This window comes from Nanorana parkeri, unplaced genomic scaffold (genome assembly GCF_000935625.1).
Source record: "Nanorana parkeri isolate BGI_ZX_2015 unplaced genomic scaffold, ASM93562v1 scaffold491, whole genome shotgun sequence".
In the NCBI taxonomy this organism is placed as follows: domain Eukaryota; kingdom Metazoa; phylum Chordata; class Amphibia; order Anura; family Dicroglossidae; genus Nanorana; species Nanorana parkeri.
In genome coordinates this window covers 525,851-540,874 of record NW_017306759.1, presented here as the reverse complement: position 1 = coordinate 540,874, position 15,024 = coordinate 525,851, and the positions used below count along the sequence as shown (strand labels likewise).

Genomic DNA, 15,024 nt, shown 5'->3' with positions numbered 1-15,024 from the left:
TTTTTTTGCACTTATTGTTATTGCTATTATATAGGGGGATAACAACCCCCTATATAATAGCAAAGGCACACTGACAGGTCCTCTTTATGGAGATATTAGGGGTCTCTAGGACCCCTAATATCACCTATGGACCCTAAAAGAAGCTGATGAAGCAGAGATCTGCTTTATCAGCTTCTTCTCTCCAGATGACTGACAGGTGAATGCGGAAGTGATGTAACACACATCACTTCTGCATTCACAGCCCGGACGGGGATCAGCAAGGAGCTGATCTCCCGTCCTCCTCCTCCTGACGCCCTCGGAGCCGGTCCCGGGATCCAAGATGGGGCAGCGGATCCCCTCTATCAGCATCACAGGCCTCCTCCATGTTGGGAAACCTTTCCCTCGCACCAGCCCATGCCCACCACCAGGCCTCAGGCCTAGCCTGGGGAGCAGGCTGAACAGCACCCAGCACTATTCCATGGCTGGTCCTGGCTAATCTGAGCACATGGCAAATTCCTTCCAGCATATGTACCCTTTCCCAGCATGCACCACTGGCTAAGAGAAGCCCAGTGATTGGCTGCTGTACTGTACATACACCACAGTGCCTTTCATTGGCTGTCCCGCAATATGACAGAGTCACACTCCGCCCAGGGGGGTACAGGCAATGCCAGACACCTGGAATTAACCAGATAACTGCCACTATAAATCCAGCCAGGATGACTACAACCCCGACAATCACTAAATGTCTAGTAGCCACATAACTGAAGGTGATGGGGGCTACACAAGTAAAGACAAAAAAAGTAGCTTATTCAGAAGACTAAAAACAATGCAATGCAGGCATGGACGGCTGGATAAGGGACTCAATGGGAACTAAAGGCACATAGGCGGTGCACTTTGCAAAGGAATTTGCACTTTGCAGGGGGGAAGTTTCCCCTTAGCTTTGTGAATGAGGTGAAATTTCATTCATTACATTTATTGATTTATTTTATTTAGAGTTGTAAAGAGTTGTAAAGCCCCATTCTCAAGACTACATATCCCACCATGTAGGGATGCACCGATACCAGGTACAGTACTCGGTACAAGTACAAGTACAGATACTTTTCCAGCTCCAAGACTAGACTAGAGAAACATTCAAAAGTTAGGAGGCCGCTGTCATTTGTAAGGAGCACACGGAGCTCCCGGGATTTGTACATCTCTGTTTTAATGTACGATTTTGTTTTTATAAACATATATAAGTGATGCACCGATACCAGTTTTGCGAGTACAAGTACTGATACATTTCTATTTATTGTCATGTGACAGTTTTTCTAAAACAATACAGACTAATGATTTCAGGACAGTGGTGGAGCGCCAGAGCCCGGTCACAGCTGCAACCGCTGCAACCCCGGGAGTTCTCATGAAAATGCCAAGTATCGGCACTGGTATCTGAACTGGTATCTGGACATCCCTTCCACCATGCATTGCTTCCAGCAAGCAATGATAATGTTACATTGTTCAGACGTTGAGCTGTAGTTAAGAAGGCAGGCTCTGTAAGAGCGGTGACACCAGGAAGTTAATAATTCACAGGGCTGAGTGAAATGGTGTCAGTACATTGAGGACGTACATCCTATGGGCATCTTTAATATGTTTACAAACTTTTATATATACTGTATATATGGTTTTTGGGAGCAGGATAAAACTTCAATACAGGAACACAGATTTATTTGTAGTTGTTGACCAGATCTCCTTTCATGTGACTACAGTGCACCTGAGCAGAGGTTCATCCAAAGGATGAGCCGTTGATTACTCTTCCTCTTGCATAGGTGTCATAGCTGCTTAAAGCGGACCTTTACACTCAAGAATCAGATTCTACCAATGCACCCCTCTATGTATGATGATTAATAATAACATAGACATGTCAGGTGATTGTGAAATACTTACACTTGCAGAGCGTTCACTTCCTACTTTGAAAGGGCAAAATGACTTCAGTCTGCCAAAGCAATGCACACTGGGATTGCCTTGTCATCAGCAGAGCATTGCTAGGAAATCTCATCTGTAATCTCCCAAGATCTCAGGGAAAGGCATTTTGCTCCCCTGAGAGGATGTGCATGGTCACATGTCCTAGTCACATGTGCCAGAAATCCAGGAAGTAATAGGAGAGCTATTAATCTGCCCTTAGTAAACATGGCCACTGTGAGAAAACAGGAGAAGAAAAGAGAAACAAGGTATGCAAAGATACAAAGCCGGCAATTATCTAGAAGTATCTGTAGATTGTCATTACTAAACATTTCCAAACGTGTCTTTGCTGTTATTTTAAAGCTATGGGTAAAGGTCCGCTTTAAGTCAGGGTGCTTCATAATACGCTTCTGTCTGATGTTTCGACTTCAAAAATAATCTCCCAGCCTGGACGTTGTGTGACCCACTTTTTTTTTTTCAGATCAGTGCGTTTTGGAAAAACACATTTGAGACCAGGTACCGATATCAGGTCGGCAGTAAACCCGCCTCTCTCGTGGCAGCAGATTTTATTTGTAAAGTTGAAAAGTGTCCAGTTTAGCAAGTTTTTCTTTTTATGCTAAAAACTAGATGCTAAAACCAATGTAGAAACTAGATGCTAAAAACAATGTAGAAACTAGATGCTAAAAACAATGTAGAAACTAGATGCTAAAAACAATGTAGAAACTAGATGCTAAAAACAATGTAGAAACTAGATGCTAAAAACAATGTAAATTAAATGTTTTTTTGTATGTTGTTTCTGATATTAAGTTTTTATTGTTTTATGGACTCAGGAAGGGCACATTGATACATTGATAGACTGAATCCTTGCTGTGCATGGTGGGGCTGAAAAGTTCTTCATGATATGAAATGACGCATAATGACATACCTCATTGCCATGTAATGTAAGCTTGCTTGCTCTGGATAAGACAGTTGACTTGAATCCCTCAATTATATATAGAGAGAGAGGGATTCCTCGGTCCCAGATGCACATTGAAGATGACAGGTAAATTGATACCGCAGGGAACACCAATAAAGCGTGTTTACAGATGACCTATTTATAGAACAGAGACCATTTCTGGATCCATCAAATCAAAGTGCTAATCCTCATTTCTTCATTTCGAAGTTGTTTTCAAATTAAACACTTTTTAAATTTTGTGCATTTTTTGGAAGCTAATGCAAAAAAAAAAAAAAAACACTAGGAAGCTAAGCAAATTAAAATGAAGAAAAAGTGTATTATTGGATGGAAAAAAAAAAGAAATAAAAAATGATTAAAGGAGAACTATGAGGCGAGTGAATATCACTCATAGTTCTAGCCGATCTGTGTCAATGAAACTGTCCCAGGTCGGCTCAATAGATCGGGAAGTGAGCGAACAAATACTGGCACTCGCTCACTTCTCGATCTATCCCTGCAGAGAGCCGTGACTGTCACTGCATGGATTAACCCCCCTCCCCTGTCCGATCCTTCAGTGCTGACTGGCGGAACGGATGGGGGAGGGGGCGGGCACAGCTGGCTCTGTCTCTAGATAGGCAGAGCCAGCTGTCACTCACTCAGCTCGGTGGATCCAGACATATTTGTCGGGATCCGTTTCAGCTGCGGCGTCTCAGTATACCACGAGCTGTAGCTCGCGGTATACTAAGCTTAGGGTGATGGGAGAGGACGCTAGTTTGTGTCCTCCCGTTACCCTTAGGAGAACTATGGGGAAAAGCCCTGACAACATAGTTCTCCTTTAAAATGAGAATCGCTGCTCCTGTGAAATAAATATTTTGAAAAAATAGAAATTTGACAATATTCTTTATTCTAATAATATTTTTATTTGAATGCCTGTTTAAACAAATCAGTTCATTGTAGAGATGTCCCGATACCATTTTTTTCAAGACCAAGTACAAGTACTTTCCCTCAGGTACTCGCCGATACCAATTACCTGTTGGTTATGTGTTTAGATGAAGCGCTGAGATCTTGAGGAACGCTGAATTAAATTTGACTTGCTTAGAAGGATGTTACATGTCTGTATACAGGAATATTCTTTTTGTAGGAAAAAAAATCTTTCATTTTCAGATTGTGAAGAGGAGAATGTCATCGTTCGATTTGGAACTTTACCTTCTCATATAGTTGAGATGCTTTTTCATCTAAAAGTTAGTAACTAAACAATGCAAAAATAAATATACATTGCAATAAGGATATGATTTTATTGTATTGGTTAATACTGTTACAATTACAATTATTCCACAGAGTCAAAATGAGAAAACTTAAATCTGGGGAAGAATATATTCAATATAATCTCTGAGGGCCTGTTCACATGATATCAGGTCCTGATCAGGTCCAGATCAGGTGCGGATCTGCAGATGCAGTGCTACTGATGCAGTGCATTTTGGCCGCGTTTTTGATGCGTTCCAGTTTAAAAAAAATATATATTTATTTATTTTTGCTGGAGTGGGGCTGTCAGTATGTTAGCTGCAGTGCAGTGCGTTATTGACGCGTTTTGCGTTTCCGGTCCGTTTCCTGACCGGACAAAATGTGACATGCAGTATTTTTTCTGTCGTAACCTGAACGGACTGCGCACATGAGAACTGTAGCCCATAAAACACATAGGGATACATTGGGGTGCATTTTTTGTGCCGGAGCGTACGGATCAGGTCAGCACAGAAAATGGACGTCGTGTGAACAGGCCCTGCATTTTACTCCTTGTTGTCAGATGTCTTAATGAGAAGTTTTTTGGAGGTTACATTGGGACGGAGTAAAATGATATAACATTTTGGAACAAACATGCAACCAAGCATCGCCCAGGTAGAGGACAAGATAGCAAAAATCTCTGTGGCTACTGTGTACTTGGTGGTAATGGAAAGGTGGGCTGGTATGAAGGTCAGCCAAACACTAAGGAAAGCCAACATGCTGAAGGTGATATATTTGGCTTCATTAAAGTTATCCGGAAGCTGCCTAGCCAAGAAAGCGACTAGAAAACTGAATATAGCTAGAACACCAAGATAGCCCAAAGTACACCAAAAGGCGATCAATGATCCCTCGTTGCATTCAAGAACAAGAATTTCAGGTTTGACTTTATTGTTGTATTGGGGGTATGGTGGGAAGAATAAAAGCCAAAAGGTACAAATAAGAGACTGCACAAAAGTTCCTAAACTGATAACTTTGTAGGAAAAACTTGGATTAGCCAATTTTCTAAAGTTGCTGTTTGGTTTGGTGGCTCTAAATGCGATCATAACCATCATGGTTTTGGCCAATATACATGACACACAAAGTGCAAAAACCATCCCAAAGGCTACCTGCCGTAGAAGACACTTTTGGCGTTGAGGATAACCAATGAAGGCCAAGGAGCACAAGAAGCAAAGGGAAAGGGAGATCAGAAGCAGACAACTGATGTTATAATTGTTGGCACGGACAACAGGAGTCGTTTTATAATGAATAAAAAGCCATAAAATGGCTAAAGGGACAAAGGATGATGTAACGCTGGTACACGCTAATGTGATTCCCAACGGCTCTTGAAATGTGAGATATTCAATGGGTTTTGGCAAGCATCTGTCATTTTCCGGACTTGGCCATTCATTCCATGGGCATTGAAAGCAGTCAGCAGAGTCTAAAAAATAATAATAATAAGTAGAAGAAGAAAAAGAAGAAGATAAATAAAAGTTCAATTCCCTGAAATTACAGGTTTCTATAAAGCTTTATAAGCTATTTCATCAAAAAGTTGTGGACACCTGACCATCATCCCTAGATGAACTCGTTGTACAACCCATTCAAAAAAAAAGTAGAGGTTAGTTTGGGGTTGTTCCCTGATCTAAGATGGCATTTTTTCTGGTAGGAGTCTCCACCATCTGGTCCATGAAGTTGTCGCGCAACATGTTTAGAAATCGCCCCGCCTTTGCCGTACCCGAAGTTCCATTGGCCCAATTTATGTCTGGGTAATTGAAGTCACCCATCACGACTACATTGCCCTCTCTCCCAGCGAGTGACTATGAATCTTCCGCTCTTCTGTGAAGGCTTTCCACAAGATTTTGGAGTATGCCTCTGGATATTTCCGTCCATTCAGTCAAAAGAGCATTTGTAAGGTTAGGTACTGATGTTGAACGAGAAGACCTGGCTTGCAATTAGCTTTCCAATTCATCCAAATCTGTTCAGAAGGGTTGAGGTCAGAACTCTGTGTAGGACACTTGCATTCCTACACACCAAACTTACCAAACCATGCCTTTATGGAGCTGGCTTTGTACACAGGGTACGGTCATGCTGGAAGAGAAAAGGGTCTTCACCAAAATCTTATAACAAGGTTGAAGGAGCAAAATTATCTAAAATGCCTTTGTATACTGTAAGATTACAAGTTCCCCTACACTGGAAGCACCTAAGCTCAACCACTTGGAGAGGTGTCCATATACAGTACCTTTGGCCACATAATGACAGGGTGATGGCCAGTTATCCACAAATTTTTGCCCATATTTTGTCTCTTTTGACAACTTACTGGTCTTATTGGAAAACTCTCCATGTGAACAGGGGATACACTGGATGCAACAACTTGGTTGTCCTTTAATTAAAGCGATTCTGAAACCAGATGGACAATTCTCACTGCAAACCGAAACTGGCACCTGGGAAAGGAATTCATATTTTTAAAAAAACCACAATTAATGCCAAGGATCATGTTTCTGTTTCCATGTTGGGTATATGACGGGGCTTTGAATCACTCAGCAGTTTCTAATATATACAGCATGGTGAGTGAATGGGTGAATCATGGCTGAATTATGGGGAGACTATCAATAAATAGGCCCCCTGTTGTGTCTTACACTTTCTAACTTAAATATAGAGAATCGAGAGAATAGAGAAATCTCCTTTCAGGTACAGTGTCCTTTTGTGAAACATCGGATACAGCCATAGGCAGGGCCCGATTAAGAGCATCATTGGCCTGGTGCTCTCGGGCGGAAGGGAAGCAGCAGGGGATACTCTCTTATTAGGCGGCTGCACACTCCTTGCTTGGGCGGCCACTAGACTTGTGCGCCCAAAAAATGTGTTCCGCTTCGTTTCGCTCCGTTTCGGAATATCTGTTATTTCGTATTTCGTAATTCGTATCCGAAACTCAATTCGGTTTCGTACGAAATACGAATTTTCATTCGTTTCGGCACATTTTCGTAACTTTACGAACATTTGTTATGATGAAGTTAAAAAGGTAGGATAAAAAAACCTACCATCAACTCCAATATAAATGTACTTTGCTTTTTAACTTCAATATAACGAATGTTCGTAACGGAACGAAAATACATCAATGGAATTTCGTATTTCCTGCCTGTGAATTGTAATGCAACTGTCAGCAGCAGAAGAGAAAACCTCTGATTGGTCAACCAAAACGAAATACGAATACCGTTTTTCGTATTTAAGAAAAAACTACCATCAACTCCAATATAAATGTACTTTGCTTTTTAACTTCAATATAACGAATGTTCGTAACGGAACGAAATTCCGTCAACGGAATTTCATATTTCCTGCCTGTGTATTGTAATGCAACCCTCAGCAGCAGTGGATCCATATTTCGGATTTAAAAAAAAATATTGTCATGTTGTTCAACCTCATTTTCAGGGGTAATATTAGTTCCTGTTTCAAAGAAATTCGGATCCGAAATTCGTTAACGGAATTTCGTATTTCGGATATAATTCGGAAACTGCAATTCGGATTTCGGATGCTTCCGAATTTCCGAATTTCAGGAAAATTCATACGAATTTCCATTCGTAACGAAACGAATCGCACATGTCTAGCGGCCACCTAATATGCCTGATTAGAGAGCCACCAGCACCTAACCTTGATAGAATAATAAGACACAGCCGTAAAGCCAGTAAAAAGAAATCAAAAAGAAAGAAAAAACTCAGTTTACTGTTGGGGCAGGAAATAAAAATGTTGGCCATGATGAATGAGGCCTGTTGGCACTGCATAGTGTTTTCCCATTCACTTCCCGCTTTGTCAGGAGCTCATATAAGTATCCCATCCCTGACACTGCTAGGAGGAATTCAATTTTTGGATGTGTGAATGAGAGAAAAAAATCATACTGATAATCTCTAAACATGAAATACACGCAATCTTACTGCTGGACTTCCTGAAGACCATTGCAAAGCATTTGTGTTGAGTGTCAGCGTGTGCTTGCCAACAGATGAACTTCGATAACTTCCAACTTTAATCTGTCTCATAACTCCATCTTGGCCTTGTTGCCAGTTTACAATGTCGTACACAGGAGGAGGGTCCCCATTGTAATCAAAGAACAGTTCAGCTCCATCGCTCAGGTTCACCCGAACATTCTTCATATAGTGCAGCATCTGAAAAATGCAAAAGCGGAATTTAGAGCTAGTCTGGAAATTCTCTTCTCATTCAGGGCCCACCATCAACAATGAAGACATTTTGGGTGTGTGTTTGTGGGAACTGCCTGGTCTGTTTTTTTCTTTTTTTGTATAAGGAAATTATTATTTTTGAAGAGTCCCATAAGAGTTATCGTTAGGGATCAGAGGGTTAGGGAGACACTTTTTCAACTTTGATTTTGGTACTTAAACCTACGCAGCAGAACTACCAGATTTGGTATGTTTATGAAGGTTCTTTTGTGACGTCACCACGCGCGTGCGCGATGACGTCATCGCGCACTCGCGCCAGTATTCTGATACCTGCCGGTGGCCATCTTGGTGATGGACGCTGGCAGAGAGAGGAAGGGACAGTCACCCAGCGGGATAAGGTATGCCGCCGGGTCCCCTCCTCTCTCCTGATAATGTCGGGCGTTCGGTCCATGACCGAGCGCTCGACTTTCAGAGGGGGGTGACACCAAAATGACTGTGAGTCATTTTGGTGTCACCCCTCCAATGGTGTCACCCGGGTGCGGGCCGCACCCCCCGCACCATCTTGTGACGGCACTGGTTCCACCCATCTGTCAGCCAATGATTTGGTTTCCTCAGGTGAATTAAATGCTGGGACTAGATCACAGGATTGTACTCCCTGTTTTCACATTCCTCTACAGGGGCCTGGATGGTTATGCTGTCAGCAGCCACCATTTTGGTTGATTTTAGCAGCAGAGATAATTTAGGCAGAAAATGGAAAAACCTTGTTTGATATGAAAAAAGGTAAATAGCATTTGAATATAACTTAATTCATCAAAATGGAGGTCAACACAGAATGGAAGTTAAAAAAAAAAAATATATATAGCAGTTTGTCCACTCAGGACATGTTAATTAAAATAAAGAATGGCAAAAAGCAAACAAAAAAACCCACAAAAAACGCATCAGTATAGAAGACAATGGAAATCACCAAAGGTTGAAATTGGAAGTCAATGGACCTCCGTTGACGTTTGTGGTCCGATTTTGGCAGCACTAAAATCCCTAATTCATCAGTACGAGGGGAGGCCAATAAGTTCTTACCCTCACCATGATCTAGATGTGCTAGGGATCTGACATTTTGTAGGTTTATAGGTCTTAGTAATAGGCATGCCAACTATTTTTTTTTGCAGGTCATGGTGAATTATAGTTAGAGACCAGAGAAATGGAGTAGGTGTCATGCTGGACAAATACCGAGCCGTGATTAGGTTCCTTGTTGTGCTGAAAAAAAAGTTGAGCATGCTCTACTTTTATTTTCATTGCAGTGCAATGGAACGCAACAGACCACAGCGGTATGAACGGGTCCCATTCTCACCCATACATTTTTTTAGGTTACCTTTCGTTGCCCTTCGTTGACTTCCTTGAATGGAGCCTTAAAAAGTGTTCTAGGATCATTATAATATTGATCTTCAAAACAAATGTTTGCTGTCGGCTAAAGTGTATTCCACTTTTGGAATAACTGCTACTTTACATTTGCTTTATGTTCCCATGGACTCCTATGGCGTTAATGTTTACCATAATTAAGCTTGTCTGCAGTGTGCTGGCAGACTTTATTATCAGTTGTAACTAGATTTGAACACTGTCTGTCCTAACAAAGGGTTAAAGATCTAGAAGGATTGTATGTTAATGAGAGGAAACTGAGGGTGTCCCTATTCTTTCTTGGGGGGGCAGACTCCCTTTTAATTGTTCAAAATAGCTTATAGTCCGAAGAAAGGTCTATTACAAAGAAACATCTAGAAGATAAGATTTTTTGAAAAATGTTTTTTAGGTTTATTGTGTGAATGGAAACATATAACGGAAACATATAATGGAAACGAACATATAGTGGGATATTTCAAAAGTGGAAATACATTTTATGCAATTTTGGTGGAGCTGGAAATGATTTTGTTTGATACTTTGTAGTAATTAATTTCAAGTTCTTAATCAAAAATATAGTTCAAGTCTTACCTGCCATGGTCGGAAGTTCGAGATTCCCGAGCAACTTCTATTGATAAAAGTTCCATTTCCTTTTTTGCACATAGAAAGGTCATGTAAAGCCTGAGCTATGACCTTCACAGCACAGTAGAGATAGTACAAGGATCTTAGATTGGTTACATTACTCATACCAATCCTCAAGTTTTTAATTTTCTCTTCTAGTGTGCAGGTCCTTGGGGGCTTTTCTCTTTGAAATGTAACGTTTTGGAATTCTTTGAATTCGCAACCAATGTTGCCCTCCAAGAACATATTGTTCAATGTGTCTACTGATTCATTAGAGAACTTAATTCTGTTGAACAGTTCATGAAACCCTTCAAAATAGTCACTGTGAAAGGCAAAGCCTACAGTACCTAGGAGAATTTCCCATTTGTTTTCATTTAGTAAGATAGAAGATGTAGCCCACGCTTCACTGGCGACCCAAGTCTTTCCTGTAACATTAGGTTTGATTAGTCCATTAAATAAGAAAATCAACTCGGCCTCAGGTGCGAATATGACCACAGCTTTGGCCGTCGATTTCTTAATCGTCTGAATGATGTGAGGCATGTTACGATCTGGACGGCTGCTCTGAATGTAGACAATGAACTCCACGCACACTCCAAGCCTGAGGATATTTTGCTGAAGGATCCTAATGCCATGAAATCCATAGTCATTGTCAAAAGCGATCAAACCCACCCATGTCCACCCAAAATGCAACACAAGGTGGGCCAGTCCTTGTGACTGAAATACATCACTGGGCACCGTCCGGAAGAAGGATGGAAATTGTGTCCTATCGCTTAGAAGATGACTTGTTGAAAGGTAACTGATCTGTGCAAAGATAATCAAATTTAGTAAAGGTATCAAAATTATTTGCAGAGCATTAAAGCCAAACTACAAACAAACGTTTTTATTTCATTTTGGATAGAGTGGGAAAGGGTTTGAACCTCTGTGTCCTTATTGGGAAGGTTTAACCTCATATCCTGTCAGGACAGACGTTAATGGTAAATCTCTTTAATGGGGACACCTATAAAGGCAGATATACATTTTCAGCAGTTATGACATTTTATTTTTTTTTTAAATTCCGTCCCCACTCGGTCAGGGATTGATTCTTGAAATTTTACGATTCTCTGGCAACCCATGACCTTGTAGATATCTGGCGTGAATGCCACCCAGTGACTAAGGATTTCACATTCTATTCCCACCCCCATAGTTCTCATTCCAGAATTGATCACACATTTCTACCCAGAAAATCCCTCTCACTGGTCCAGTCGACCTCTATTCTTTCTGTTCCCTGGACCCATCATGATCCACTACTTATTGTTTGTAAGCCTATCCTGCAAGTCCCCTCTTCAACATCATGGTCGCTGAACGATTCCTTACTGTCATTCGAACACATTGTTACTGACCTTCAATGCACATCCCTGGAATACTTTAGGCTTAATGATGGTTCGATATCCTCCACTACTACACTATGGGAAGCCTACAAAGTGGTCATCCGAGGCCATATCATTTGCATAGCATCTTCCCGTAACAGAAACCGTCTTCAACGCATTCAAACTTTAGAAATAAAACTTGTTGGGCATCTGCCGTCTTTAAGACGAGACCCTCTCTGGTGAAAAGACAGAACCTCCTGCAACTTTGCTCTGAACTTGACCTATGTTTGACAGACCAGGCTGAACACTCCATGCGTTGGACCCAACAGAGATTCTACGCGAAAGGCAATAAACCTGACACAATGTTGGCCACCCGCTTGCAGACGTTTGCCCCCGACGCTCTCCTATTACTCTACTGACCCGAGGAATGTCTGCACGAGCAATCCTTTGCTTGTTCTCGAGGAATTTCATCATCATTTAGCCCACACTTACTCCTCTGGCCCCATGACCTCTCCTGAGGCCACTGCTGATCCTTACACCTCCCTTCCCTGTCCTCCTCTCAACAGGAGATCATGGATGCAGATATCCCCACGCCTCACTGACCTGTTTAATCAGATTAAAAGAGGAGGAACCTTCTCTTCCGACATGCTCATAGCCAATGTTGTTATGATCCCAAAACCAGACAAGGATCCGCATAGATGGTCGAATTATAGGCCCGTTACATTGATAAATGCTGATATGAAACTCATTAAAATCCTGGCCAACAGATTGAATACTTTCTTGTCCTCCCTTATCAAATCAGATCAAGTGGGATTTGTCCCTGGACGCCAGTCCAGAGACGGTGTTTGCAAAGTCATCCAACTAATACATTAAGCCCACCTCCGCTCTCGAGAACCCTGGACCCTGTTATCCTAGGATATATCAAAAGCGTTTGACTCCCTTTCCTGACCCTATTTAATCCTACAACACAACAACATAGTTTTGGCACACACTTTCTGTCCTGGATTGATGCTCTATACAGCTCCCCTCAGGCTAGAGTGAAATATTATTTATCCTATCTCTGGAGCCCCTTGCCGAAGCCAAATGCTTGAATGTGGATATCAAGGGCCTGAAACTCGCGGGACATGATTATAAACTTTCTATGTTTGCTGATGACATGTTACTCTCCCTGACCTCACCTCATACATCCCTCCCAAACTTGTTTAAATTGCTAGATAACTTTGCCACCCTCTCAGGCCTCCGAGTTAACCAGTCTGTTTCGATAAACTCATTGTCACTTTCTTCTCTGACAACCTCCTATCCGTTCCGCTTCTCACCATCTCACCAACCTTACCCTACCTAGGGATAACTCTGACTTCCCACTACCACACTTTATATCAGGCCAACCTCCCCCCCCTTTTTTCCCACTCGTCTTCCTTATTGGAATCCTGGCGTACTTACCCTATATCCTGGTTTGGGCGCATCCACGCTGTTAAAATGTTTTACCTTCCGAAGTTACTATACACGTTCCGTACACTCTCGGTATCTGTTCCTGCTCATATTCTACACATCCATCAGAGGAAATTGCTCCACTTTATATGGAGCAGGCCCAGGGTCAGCAAACACATACTTTTTGCATCCAAACTGGCTGGGGGGTTGGCAGTTCCGTATATTCATAAATACTATATGGCAGCACATGTTGCACCCTTAGCCTGTTTGGGCGATCTGTTTGAACTCCCAGGTTGGGCGTTGCTAGACTTTTTAGACTGTTCCCCTCTTCCCGTCAACTCTCTCCCATGGGTCCCCACTTCCCATTGTCCTAAACCATTAGGCCCGGCCTTGTCTCATACCCTTAGAATATGGGACTCAATCAGATTTTTGGCTTCCCTTTCTTCTCCCTTTCTTCCTCTCCTACATGGTGAGACCCCATAGAGCCCTAGTTAAACCCGGGCTCTGTGGGGTCTCACCAGAGCTCTGAGGGGTCTAACCAGGCTGGTGAGACCCCACATAGCCCTGGTGAGACCCTTCAAAGCCCTGGTTTATTCATGTTTAGGCTTCACCTAAGACCTTGCAAACTGTAGAGCTGCCTCTGATTTGGCCAGGATGTAAACAAACAGCTGAGTGCCAGAGTTGGATAACTAAGCACGCATCTGTGTAGGGTGAGGATGGCTCAGGCTAGGTCAGGGGAAGGGGGCAAAAGGATAAGTGTATATAAATCTGTATATCATTATTTAATGTGCTTGCAAAAATGTATCTTTCATTTATGTGAATAAAGTCACGCAACATACTTGTGGATATCTGGTCAGGCCTAAGATATGAGCCATGATGATGGAGTAGGTAGAGGTTGAGTGTCCAATGATGGCAGCCAGCCGCTCCTTCTGTTGGCACTGGAAGTTGGGTATGGCTTTGTTCTGCCCAGACAGCATGCATAAGGTGCCCTGCAGCTCCTTCTGAAGGGCCCGGCAGGGATCATAAAATCGGAAACCCAAGGTGATGTTGGAGAGGATTCTCGGATCGCTGTTTATCTCCTTCACTGCGTACCTAAAGGTCTGTAGCTGTAAATATCTATCCAGGAGAAAACTAAGAAGAAACATTGTTATTTTATATATTACAAAATATTGACAATGTTAAAAAAAAAAACATTATTTTATTTTTAGAAAATGTAAGCAATTCAGGGCTGGCATGTTGTACCCCCATCATTACCCGGCAATCTTTCAGTTTTCAGCACTGTGATGACTGACAATTACTTGGTCATGCAACTCTGTACCTGAATGAATGTTATAGAATTTGTTTGAGACAGCTTTGTTTTGGTGGTATTTAATAACCATCTTTTTTTACTATATAAAGGAAAAAGAACAGATAATGTGAAAAAAATGTTTCTCTCACATCCTGTTATAGAACATAGAACATAAATATGCTAGGACAGTATGAACCACCCCGAATTACCCCTTTTTGGAAAGTAGACACCCCAAGGTGATCTTATTTTTGCCACAAATGTTTGGGAAATAAAAAACATTCCAATAGTGAGGGTGATAAAGCTTGGAGCTTGGTAATGGTGCATGGTGGTTGGAGCAGAGACAGAATGGAGCCGTTTACACTATGATAGGAAATCCAACCCCATTGTTTTTAATCACAAAAGGAAGTTCTTACTCTTTGCAGATGATTGGTCCTGGTTTCTGCCTGAATGACATCTCGGGGTATGTATTGCCTAAATGAATATTTAATGACGCACCAATAATGACATCCCCTTCTGCAGATATCCCCTTCATATCTTGTGTTTCCAGGGAGCAGCTCTGTCCAGTGGAATAGTTGTATGTTGGAGAGAAGTTATGCATAATGAGCTGCCAGAGGGCCTTCTGGAAGAGGGTCACCAACCTGAAACATAAACATGGCGTTGTCTATTGTAGTCATTTTCTATTTAATTGGTTGTTTG

At 41.9% G+C, this 15,024-nt stretch overlaps 1 protein-coding gene across 1 annotated transcript; it reads right to left on the bottom strand.

Annotated features, from left to right (window-relative positions):
• Positions 1 to 4,629: 4,629 nt before the first annotated feature.
• On the bottom strand, positions 4,630 to 14,782 carry LOC108790654 (extracellular calcium-sensing receptor-like). The gene is made up of 6 exons (XM_018560966.1): positions 14,742 to 14,782; positions 13,880 to 14,171; positions 10,237 to 11,067; positions 8,023 to 8,250; positions 6,417 to 6,540; positions 4,630 to 5,540 (listed from the first exon to the last, which is right to left on the bottom strand). Exons 1-6 carry the CDS (start codon positions 14,780 to 14,782, stop codon positions 4,630 to 4,632), a joined length of 2,427 nt encoding a protein of 808 aa, XP_018416468.1.
• Between the last annotated feature and the right edge of the window lie 242 nt (positions 14,783 to 15,024).

Excerpts from the sequence above, each read along its gene's own strand:
- LOC108790654 (XM_018560966.1), bottom strand. The coding sequence starts at position 14,782 with ATGTCATTCAGGCAGAAACCAGGACCAATCATCTGCAAAGA. Across the intron at positions 11,068-13,879 it reads GCCTGACCAGATATCCACAA|ATCAGTTACCTTTCAACAAG; the intron begins GTATGTTGCGTG and ends ATCTTTGCACAG. Across the intron at positions 6,541-8,022 it reads GGTCTTCAGGAAGTCCAGCA|GTGCCAGTTTCGGTTTGCAG; the intron begins GTAAGATTGCGT and ends TTCCTTTCCCAG.